General features: G+C 36.6%; 2 protein-coding genes across 2 annotated transcripts; both read left to right on the top strand.

Moving 5' to 3' along the window:
• Positions 1 to 1,861: 1,861 nt before the first annotated feature.
• Positions 1,862 to 6,622, top strand: LOC143881497 (universal stress protein PHOS34-like). Its single transcript, XM_077384587.1, has 4 exons — positions 1,862 to 2,109; positions 2,504 to 2,598; positions 4,350 to 4,471; positions 6,316 to 6,622. Exons 1-4 carry the CDS (start codon positions 1,938 to 1,940, stop codon positions 6,401 to 6,403), a joined length of 477 nt encoding a protein of 158 aa, XP_077240702.1. The 5' UTR covers positions 1,862 to 1,937; the 3' UTR covers positions 6,404 to 6,622.
• A 1,895-nt stretch (positions 6,623 to 8,517) lies between these two features.
• LOC143881258 (zinc finger BED domain-containing protein RICESLEEPER 2-like) lies at positions 8,518 to 9,744 on the top strand. The gene has a single exon (XM_077384246.1). The coding sequence runs from the start codon at positions 8,518 to 8,520 to the stop codon at positions 9,742 to 9,744; it is 1,227 nt and encodes a 408-aa protein (XP_077240361.1).
• The last annotated feature ends 2,255 nt before the right edge of the window (positions 9,745 to 11,999 follow it).

Below are 11,999 nucleotides of genomic sequence, written 5' to 3'. Positions count from 1 at the left end.
AAGGTGAGTTTGTGCAATTATTAAAACATAGTAGTGTCAACATCAATAACCATTTTTATAATGGCGCCGGTCCTTTTTTAAATGGTTCTCCTTTTTAGGGAAGGGATATATTCAACCCCTTTTCTTACTTGGGACAGCAGCCTCTAGTGACTACTCTTTTACATTCGTAAGTAAGAAAAAGTAAGGAATATCATTTCCCCTTTTAATAACGGGCGATGATAAATTCGCACGGTTTTTGACGTTAGGGGTGGGACCCGTGGGATAGTTTATCATACCCAAATACGACAACGTTGTCAGTTAAGATAATAAAAGATGAGTTAGTGCAATTATCAAAACATGGGACTGCCAATATAAGTTGCCTTCTCAAACCCCTACTTTTTGGACGGTTGGTTCTGAGTCCAAGGAAAACAAAACGACCACACCGCGACACCCTGTCTATTTCCTGTGACGTATAACCATGGTTTTAAATTTCGGCCAAAATCTGAAATTTTGGATTTCCGCAGGGACTGAAACCGAAATTTGCTGAAATTTCGAATTTTGGTCCAAAATTTTGAGAATATGCGCTTTTTTTAAATTAAAAAAAAAAAGAATTGTTACAAAATTTCGGCCGAAATTTTGGAAATTTGGTCTGAAATTTCAAACCAAAGTACCAAATTTTGGCCCGAAATTTCGGTTTCGGTACCAATTTCGGATCCCACCGAAATCCGAGTAGCCTAAATTGAAGGTCTTCATAACAAGGCTATTGATATTCGCATCACCATGTTTTCATAATTGCACTAACTCGCCTTATCTTTTTTACTTAACCAACTGTAAAAAGATTGTTATAATCCCCAAAAAGCTCTCTGAAGCCAATTAAAAAAGAAAAGACAAGGTGACTTGTGCAATTATCAAAATATGGTAGTACCAATATCATTAGCTAGGGGTTCAACGGATCCACTATGGATGGGATCCTCCCATGTCTCAGTCACCATCCATTAAAATCCTTTATCGGTCGGATTGGATTCGGAGTATTCTTCGGATCCTACTTTCCACGTTTCGGTCACGATCCATTTCAAATTGGACCGTCCATAAGAGGGTCCTAGTAGGTCTACTTCTGTGTATACGGTCCATAGGAGTGTCCTAGCAGGTCCTACTTATGTTGTACGCAATTAAAATTCTTTCAAGAGGGCGAGGGTAAGTGCTATGGCGACTAGGGACTTAAAGTCAATGGTTAGGGAAGGAATAGAAGAGGGTGACTCAAGACCTGAGACAAATGAATGACAAATACTGGAAATAGAAATCACTCCAAAAATGAATTTGGCTTATGTTTACTAAAATACCCTTTTAAGTAATACTTGATGCTTGGAGGGTATTTTCATAAAAATATTATAGTATCGGATTTAGGACGGTTCCATGGGCTTTTATTAGTTGTCCGGATCCTATCGGTAATTTTTTCAGACATCAGATCCGAAATATGTCCATGGATCCTAGTACTGTGTCCTGTCCATATAACTTCGGATTCAGATAGTCCACAGGGCCATCTTTGTTCATTGACACCCCTATCATTAGCCTATAATAAAACTGAGTTTGTGCTACTTATAAAACATGGTAGTCCCAATATCAGTAGCCTTAATCAAACGTTAAGGGTGCAATTCCAAAAACCAGAGGGTGCAATCATCAAATTCCAGCCAGTAAAGGCTCTTGGAAACTGTGTGCGAAGCCTCATGTTTTATGCCTGTCCAGTGCAATGAAAGTGGTGGACCCCAAACAGACACTCACTCACGCTGCGTAGGACTGGACAGTCCGTGCCCCGTGGAGTATGACGCGTCCATTGGATAACATATCCAACTAATGGGTGCGAATATTAAAAAGGGGGGTACGAAGGGCTGCGAACATTACGAGAAATCCACCCCAGAAGAGAGAGAGAGAGAGAGAGAGAGAGGGACGGCGTTGTGTAGATGGCGTCGGAGCTAATGATAGTGGGAATAGACGATAGTACGGAGAGCATGTACGCTTTGGAATGGACTTTGGACAAATTTTTCGTTCCTTATTCTTCTAATCACCCTTTCAAACTCATTATCGTTCACGCTAAGCCTTCTCCGGCCTCCGCTATCGGATTCGGTGGACCTGGTTCGATACTCGATACTCTAATTCCCCTCTTGTTTTGATACGTACACCCCCCCATCTGTTTACCTTTTCTTTTTCTTTTTTTTTCATTTCTAATTTTGTTTTGCTTTGTGTTTGAAGATTGAATGCGCTTTCTGGTATTATTGTTTTTCTCTATCAGGTTCGGTTCGAGATTATTGGGTTTTCGTGTCATGCTTTTTGTGTATGATTTTTTCCTGATCTAATTTAGGGTTTTTGTTTCTTCCAAAATATCCTATTTCTGCGATTATGTTTGTTTTTTTTTTCTTTTTCTTTTTTAAAGATTTCTAGGGTTTATTGTTCTGTGGGTAGATATGATTTGATTTCAAGTCTATGTGTAAATTGTGCTGAGATTAGAGCTTATATATGTTTCATACAGGAGCTATTGATGTTTTGCCGATTGTTGAGGCTGATTTGAAGAAGATTGCTGGTAGGGTTTCAGAGAAAGCTAAAGAGATCTGCAACAGTAAATTGGTAATAAAATCTTTTCGTTTATCATCGATAGTTGATCTTTCTTTTTCTTTTTTTCTAGTTTGATATCTGTAATGCAAATCTGCAATTTATATTGTAATTTTAGAACTATTGCTATGTTCTGGTTGGTTTTTCTTATTTCCTCTTAAATTGGTTCTAAATTTTTTTTCATGGATATTAATTTATTGAAATTTTTTTAAGAGATTTGTCAAGGTTTAACTTTCCTGATTACAGAGTGTAAAAAAGAGTACGATTTTTTTTTTTTATGAATTTGGGTTTGTTAACTTTGAGCGTGGAGAGGAGAATAATGATGGTATTTGGATCAAAGCAAGAGTCCTTCACGACCACAAAATTATTCAAAAATATTTCAAAATCAAAGTAAATGAAACTTTCATACCATCCTTCAAAGACTCACAGACTGAATCAATGTAAATTGCCTTACACTTGATCAATCTCAATATGTCTTGTGAACATTCAATGCAGTAACTTCTTTATAGTAACAAGTGAAATTACATCTCTTTATGATTAACAAGGATGCTCCATTTTGTAGAAGAATTTCCATGGTAGACTATTGTTACCGTATCTAGTGAAAACAACCTTCATTTGTGTGTTAATATATTTTATATTATCTAGATAAGCATTCATATTTCTTATTCTCTTATGAAGAAATATTTCTATTTATAGCTTTTAATAATATAAATTCAATTTTATGGACTAATAAATAAATGTGTCCAATATTCCAGGGTCCCCTACTTTGAGACTAAGGTTTGTGCCCAACACTGACACATGCATATGTGTTTATGTTACATTGCTTAGCTCCTTGTGAATCCACTGCAAAAGGTTAAAACAATATACCATAGTATTTTAACAGTAGAATTTATTTATTTTTGCAAAAATTGGCATAGTGCTGATTTCAAAACCTCCTTGCAAATGACCGCATTACCTCACTTGTAAAGAAATCCATTATGGCATTATGGTTAATTTCTTGTTTTTTTTTTTGTTAATTGTGAGCTAAGGTCAGTCAATGAGATGCCCTATGGTACATTCATTTTCTTATTTGAGTCCAAAATTTTAAAGACTGACCTACATGCACTCAAAATTTTGAAGTAACTTTAAATTTCTGTACCCATCTTCTTAAAGTGATGCTTAATGTATTGATGAAGATTACAATGGAGCCTGAAAAAATATTTTGTGAAAATCAGGTATGGACACTTGATGTGGTTATTAATTAAACAAAAGTTGATTTCAATGGTATCCTAATCATATTTAAGGTCGTGTCTTTTTTTTTCCTTTGGCATGGTTGTCGACATGTAGGCCATGTTTGGCAACCATGACATTTTTTTTCAGGGAATATTAGTTTGCCAAGTGGTGAGAGAGAGGTAGAAAGAGTGGGAGAGGGAGAGAATTGAGAAGGCGCGAGTGAGGAGAGGGTGAGAAGTGGCTGAAAAAGAGGGAAAAACTAAAACTCTATTTTGAGTTGAGTTTTTTGGTTTCCCTGTTTTTCAGCCAGTTCTCACCTCTCCTCACTCATGCCTTCTCAATTCTCTCCTCCTCCCAGGCTCCTTGCCCCTCTCCCACTAGTTGATAAACTAATATTACATGGAAAAAACTTTCATGGCCGTAAAATCCATGGCAGATGCAGTATTCTAGATGGAAAATACAGGGAGCCTACTGTAAGTTTCTCTTCATGGCTGCTATTCAAAAAAAAAAGGTTTATCTTCATGGGTTTTCAAAATATTTTGTTTGATGTGCAGGTGAATGATGTAATAATAGAAGTGGTGGAAGGGGATTCAAGGAATGTTCTTTGTGAGGCTGTGGAGAAACACCAGGCGAGCATTTTGGTGGTAGGAAACCATGGTTATGGAGCTATAAAAAGGTATCGGATCTACGATCTATGCTCTTATTTTGAATATTGTTACAGACTTACAGTTGACATACTGTTGGAGAGAATTCTTCCTAAATCATGGACTATATCTGATGAATAAAGCTTGCAATTTTTACAGTGAAATGATATCAGCACAACCATGTTTTAATACTTGCACTGACGCAGCTTGTCTTTTATTATTTAAAGAGCTGTCAAGAGTTGTTACAGTTCTCAACAAGCTCTTCCAAACCAATTAAAAAAGTGAAAGACAAGCTGTGTTTGTGCAATCATCAAAACATGGCTGTGCTGATATCATTTCCCTTGATACTATATCCATGGAATTATAGCTTTCAATAAAATATTTTTGAAATAACAGTTAACTGATCCAAACCACAAGGAAGTATCCCCAGTCTAATGAAATTATATTTGTTGACTGATAGCTCCTCATTGTCTAAACCAAATAGCAAGACAGCCATTCACAGATCTTTCAATATTGACCAAAGCCTACAGAAAGAGAAACCAAGTTGTTCCATGCCATATTGTTTGAAACAATTTTACCTAGCAGATTGAAAATAAGTTGTATTCCCGTAGTTGTGCAAGCGATTCCATTTACGTCTTGAGGAACAATACCCTTCCATCAAACAAGAACCCAATATGGCATTTGATTTCCTCCTCCGTTATTGTTTTGTGTTGTTTCCTTTTCTCTTTCTCTATTCTGTGCCTATTGTACTTTGGGCTTGACTATCTTGGTCTGCCCGTCTCTATTCTGTGCCTATTGTACTTTGGGCTTGATTATCTTGGTCTGCCCGTTTCTTTTAATGAAATTGCTACCATTAAGAGAGAGAGAGAGAGAGAGAGAGAGAGAGAGAGAGAGAGCCCAATATGGTATGTATTGGGACTTGAAAAAATGGTGAGCCCAAAATCATTGCAAGTTTCCAAAACTAATGATCCATGATATTTGTTATTCTGGTGCTGCATTTTTGCAATAACCACTGAACCATTCTTCTTCATTAACCAAGAGAAATCACCATTGTGATGGACTCCTTAAAACACCAATGACTTTATTAGAAGTGAAAGCTCCATTTACTTGTGAAGACCTCTGTCAACTTATATGTAAAGTTTCAATTCAACCCTCAAAAGACTGTCTCACCAACCGTGTAGTTCCCTCCTGATAGGATTTCAATCCAACAACATCTCTTTAATTCCCATTCTAATTCATTATTTTAAGAAAAAAAAATATTTATCACATCCAGCTAGAAGGTTCACCTCCCTGCACTCCAAGATAGAAGCTGCTTAGGAGATTGATGGCCATTGGGATCCGGACAACTATCCCTTCGAATGATTTAAGACCATTTTATTGAGCTTTTTCTCGGTTTATGAGGTTTTCAATGGGTTGCAAGTTAACACTTTAGCTAATCAGTCATCATTTTTCACTTCCATTTGTAAAGTACATCTTGACTGTTTGAATAAAATTTGTATACGAGAGATGGAAACTTTCATAACTTCTGGAAATAGAAAATATATTGAGGCTGTCAATATTGCTAATACATAATAGTTCAACCTTACCTTTAAAAAAAAAAAATTATAATAGTTCAACCTTGCCAATAGGAAGGAATGAATTTGCAAAAATTTCAAGAGGGTAATTTCCATGAGACATGAACCCTCTCTACTGCGTTCACTGTTGGAATCTACTTCAATTACTCTATGATTAGCTTTTAATGCAGACCTTGAGAAGAGAACAGATGGTGGAAAAAAAAGAGAAAGAGAATAGTGTGTGTGTGTGTGTGTGTGTCTTTTTGCACATTTTTCTTCAAATATAACTTATAATTCATGTATTTTCTCTGGACTTTTTGCAGGGCTGTTTTGGGAAGCGTAAGTGACTATTGTGCCCACCATGCTCACTGCACTGTGATGATAGTGAAGAAACCGAAGATTAAGCATTGATCTATTCTTCACCCGTCAATAAATGAAGAGTATTTCATGTATAAGATGTAGTATAGGGACATATCAGCCAAAATATTCATTAAATAGCATTATCATATGATAATTGCAGAAATGTCCCCATTAGGTTGTGTATGATTGGTATAATGGTATTGATACCCTTGATGTTAATGGTTTGTATTAATTACAGAATTTCTGGAATATATGTTGTTTCATTGTCTAGACACTTTTGTTCTTCTTTTGCATTTGTTCAGAAGGTTGAGGCAAAACTTGATTGCAGGATTTGTTGAGACCAACCACTGATTTCTAGCTTAAAAACATATTATTTTCATAAAAATCTAATGTTGGCCGCTGGATTCGTTGCTGAACTTAGAGGCCCTGTTTGGATTTAAGATTTTCTTGGAAATGAACAAAATTTCCTACCTTTTTTACCCAAAATCATGATAATTTGAATCAACCCTATTCAATTTTTATCCCCATGTGTCTAACCCAGAGGAGAGAGAAAGACATATAGGGAGAGTCTAACCCAGCGGAGAGAGAAAGATACAGTGCGGGTGCATCTATCAAATTCCGGCCATTAAAGCTCTTCGAAACTAGGGGTGGGCATTATTCGTTAAAACCGAAATAACCGACCGAACCGATTCCAATCGGTTATTTCAGTTCGGGTATTTTGGGAATCGGTTCAGTTTCGGTTATGAAGAAAATAACATTTCAGTTTTCGGTTTCGGTTTCGGTTTATGTAGAAAAAAATTCCGGTTAAACCGAAAATCGAATTATACTGACAATGTCTAAGAATTGCGGTTATCGGTTTCGGTTAACCGAAAAACCGAAATAATAAAAGTATGCATTAAATTATGATTTTTGCAAAAAAATTTACTTATATAGGCCACTCGTTTTACAATTTTAATAGGCTAATATTTATAGTGACTAGTGAGGGTTGTCCCGAGTTAAAAAGGTGGGTGAAATTGTGAAAATGTAATATATATATATATATATATATATATATATATATATATATATATGTCACTATTTAGATTAGTCATTTACGATTTAACTTCCCAAGTTAGAAAACTAGGGTTCTCGACTTCTCGTTCAGTGCTTGAAAAGAAAACTAGGGTTTTGACTTTTGAGTTTCTCCTCAGAGATGACGATTCCGTTGATTCTCCTCTTTGAAACTTGAAAGTCTAGGTTTTCGACTTTTGAGTTTCTCCTCAGTGACGATTCTCATCTCTTCTAGGGTTTTCGACTTTTGAGTTTTGAGTTCCTCTGAGACGAGAAAGAAGAATCTGTCAATTCGCCACTCTTAATCGAGGTATGGGCGTATGGCATCTCTAATCCTCTATTCTAGACTTTCTAGTTTCTACTATCCCTTTAGGCCATTAGGGTTTGATTTTTGTTTTTTTAATGATTTTGATTTTTTATCTTGCATGAAGCTAGGGGGCCACAGGCCACTAGGGTGGGCATTCGGTTTTTCCCCCTTTTTTGCATGAATATTGAATACCATTTTTTGGTTTTTCCCCCTTTTTAGTTTTTGCATGAAGCCATGAATACCATTTTTCGTTTTTCCCCTTCAAATGTTCAGTTGAAACTGTACAATGCCCCAAAAATGAGTTTTGATTTTGTGTTGGGTTCCTGTTCGTTGAACTGAACATTTGATTTGAACTTTTTCCCTTTCAAATGTTCAGTTGAAATGTTCAGTTCAATACTTCAATGACCCAAAATGTTCAATTAAAGTGAAGATTTGAAGAGGGGAAATGTTCTGTGGTCTCTTCATATGTGTTGTTCACTGCTGGCCTAGTGACCTGTTGTTGGGTTCATGCTCTGTTATATGTGTTGGGTTCATGCCCTGTTCGTTGAATTGAACATTTGATTTAAATTTTTCCTCTTTAAATGTTCGCTTGAAACTGTACAATGACCCAAAAAATAGTTTTTCTGTTGAGTGCCCTACTTCAAAAATTGAAATGTTCACTTGTAAATTATGACTTGTGATTGTGAGTGCACTGATTAAGTGATTGTGACTTCTGTTGTCTGTTGTTGTTGTTGTTGACTTGTTGTTTTTGTTTATTTGTGTTCCCATTGCTAATTTGCTAGTTTGATACAATTCATTTTCTCCTTAGATGTCGCAAGAAGAAGCTTGCAATGCTTCTACTCCCAATGTTATTGTTAGCGACCAATCTTCAAACCCCACAGACTCAAGCCACACAGTTGCAACCTCACAAAAGAGAAAGGGGATGAAGCCAAGGTCAGGGGTGTGGGAGAACTTTGCAAAATTTGCTAATGAGGAAGGGGAAACTAAGGGTAGGTGTAACTACTGCGAGAAGGAGTTATTTTGTGATCCGCGAAAAAATGGAACAACCGCTCTTTGGAATCACATTAATTCATGCAGAAAGTTCCCCTCCAATAAAAGTACAAAGCAGACACTGTTGAATTTGAAACCGATTACGGGTCAAGAGGGAGATGGTATTGGGAGCCTTACTAATTGGAAGTTCGATCAGGAGAGTATTAGAAATGCCTCAGCACGCATGATCATTGTTGACGAGCTTCCGTTCAAGTATGTAGAGAAGGAAGGGTTTAGGGATTTTATGTCGGTTGCATGTCCACGGTTTCACATTCCGTCACGTTCGACGGTTACGAGGGATTGTTTTCAGTTCTACATGGATGAGAGGTTAAAGTTGAAGAAGTATTTTAAACAGTCATCTCAGATGGTTTGTCTCACCACAGACACATGGTCGTCTTTGCAAAGAGTAAACTACATGTGTCTTATAGCTCATTATATTGATAGTGATTGGAAATTGCACAAGAAAATTATAAAATTTTGCCCAATTTCGAGTCACAAAGGTGAGGCTATTGGTAGGGCAGTTGAGAAGTGTCTGCTTAGCTGGGGGATTGATAAAGTGTTCACCATTACTGTGGACATTGCTAGTTCAAATGATGTTGCAGTTGGATATTTGAAGAGAAGAATTGTCAACTGGGGGTATAGTATTCTGCAAGGAAAATACCTCCATATGAGGTGTATTGCTCACATAATCAATCTAGTGGTGTGTGACGGCTTGAAAGAAGTTGGGATTTCAATTGATCGTGTTCGGGCTGCAGTTAGATATGTGAGGAGTTCTCCATCAAGGTTGAAGCTCTTCAAAGAGTGTGTTGACACTGAAAGGATTCAGAGCAAGTGCTCGTTGTGCCTAGACGTTTCTACTAGATGGAACTCGACTTTTCTAATGTTAAATGCAGCTCAAAAGTTTGAAAAAGCATTTGAAAGTTTTAATGATCAAGATCCTTTCTTCAGAAGTGAACTTGATTCGGGGGAGTTGGATGGGCTTAGGAAGCCCGATCATGAAGATTGAGAGGCAGTTAGGAGGATGGCTAATTTGCTTCAAAACTTTTATGATCTCACTGTACAGGTGTCGGCCTCTTTGTATGTTACATCCAACACATTATTTCATGAAATTAGTGAGGTTGAATGTCTTTTGAAACAATGGAGTGAGAGTGATGATTTTAAGTTGGTAATGATGGCAAGGCGAATGCAAGAGAAGTATGACAAATATTGGGGCGACGTAGAAAAGATGAATAAGTTGATTTATATCGCGGTTGTTGTTGACCCTCGAAATAAATTAGATTTTGTGAAGTTTGCTCTAATTGATATTTATGGAGAAAGAAAAGGCAAGTTGTTGGGGGAAAAAGTGTATGATGCCGTAGTTGAAATGTTTAATGACTTAAACGATAAGAACATGGTCAACAACAATGAAGGTCAATTGGGGATATCAAGTTCAAGGGATAATTTGCAAGCCTCACAAATTAGAGAACCGAAACAACATGTGAGGAAGATGATGAAGGAAAAGTACAAGAAGCACAAGATCGAATCCGGATGTGGGGATAATAAATCGGAGTTGGATAAATATTTAAATGAAGATAATGAGGAGGACACTAATGAGGATTTTGATATTTTAGAATGGTGGAAACTTCATAGTCCTAGATTTCCTATCTTGTCACAAATGGCTAGGAATGTGTTGGCATTTCCCATCTCCACAGTTGCTTCCGAGTCCGCATTTAGCACATGGGGTCGTGTTCTCGATTCGTTTAGGAGTTCTTTGACTCCTAAGATAGCAGAGGCTCTTATATGTGCTTAAGATTGGCTTCGATCATCATCAATGCGGGTTAACATCGAAGAGGCATTAGAGGATCTTGAAACTTTTGAAAAGAGTAATCTTTTATTATTTTTGATTCATTGTATTTGAATAGTTGTATGTTCTACGGTTCTACCTATATTCTTGGAGCTTTATGTTTGATATATTTATATTCTTTTTTCTTCTTTTTTTCAGATTTTCCAAATATTGGAGAGGTTTCTTCGACTACTGATCTTTGAAGACTGTAAGACTGAGGTTTGTGGAATTCTTTACTTCTCTTTATATATTTTCTTTACTCTTTAGGACCTAATTTGTTAATTATTTCTATAAATTTTTTGTCTTTATTCTTGTTAATATTTAGAATGATTATATAATATAATTCTCCTTTTTATTGTTTGCATCGGGTGTTATGGGTAAGAAGAAATTTTATGTTGTTTTTAAGGGCAGACATGTAGGTATTTTTTGCAGTTGGCCAAAATGCCATGCACAAGTAAATGGGTATAGTGGAGCATGCCACAAGTCATATAAAAGCATGGAGGAGGCACAAGAGGCTATGACTGCATTTCTACAAAGCACTGCTGAAGTGGATATCCAAGCCTGTAAGAATTTCAAAGAGGATTACAAAGAGGAGATCGACGATTGTGAGGATCGGAAACCCACAAAATATACTTTGCCATGTGTTCTTATGGCAGCAATTATTATTGTCAATATTGTTATGAAAGTAGCCTAGGACCTAGGTAGTGCATGAGCATCTGGATGTGTTCTTTTTGGAGGTGGATTTTGTTATTGAAATGTTGGTGACTTGGTGGTGGATTTAGACATTCAGTTGTTTATTTTGTTGTTGACTTGTAGGGTTTGAAACTTTCAGTCTTTCATGTGTAGTACTACTACAGTACTACTAGACTACTAGTGTATGTTCACACAGTTCACTTGTTCAGTAATCAGTATTGTCACAAACTCACAATGTCACTAGCTCACAGACTCACAGTGTCACACTGTCACTCACTAAATTGTTTAATGTTCAGTACCTTCAATTTTCATTTTTATTCTGATGTGATAGCACATTGTCGAATTCCCTCTCAGTGAATTACTAACTTGTTCAGTACTTTAATCATTTTTAGAGAAATTGTATGGTGGGCTTTGAGGTTTTGATATCACAGTCACAGTGTATGTTTACACGACTTCACTTGTTTAGTATTGTAACAATGTAACCTGTTACAGTGTTACCTACTTAGTACTTACCTGTGCATAGCACTATAGCAGCATAGGGGTTATTCACGTGTAAGTTGTATTTTACTCACATCTTCATATCACATGGTCGAATTCCCTCTCAATGAATTACTCACTTGTTCAGTTCTGTAATCATTTTAAGAGAAATTGTATATTTGTATGGTGGGTGGTGGCCAGTGGCCACTGGCCCTCTGGAGTCTTGGGCCTATTTCTATTTGGCATGAGGATTTGTTCTTTGCATTTTG

The sequence above is a fragment of the Tasmannia lanceolata genome, unplaced genomic scaffold (genome assembly GCF_043159265.1).
Source record: "Tasmannia lanceolata isolate RefF3 unplaced genomic scaffold, GAP_Taslan_0.1 ptg000007l, whole genome shotgun sequence".
Lineage (NCBI taxonomy): Eukaryota > Viridiplantae > Streptophyta > Magnoliopsida > Canellales > Winteraceae > Tasmannia > Tasmannia lanceolata.
Note: the sequence above shows the minus strand (reverse complement) of the source record. Positions and strands in the feature narration are given on the sequence as shown.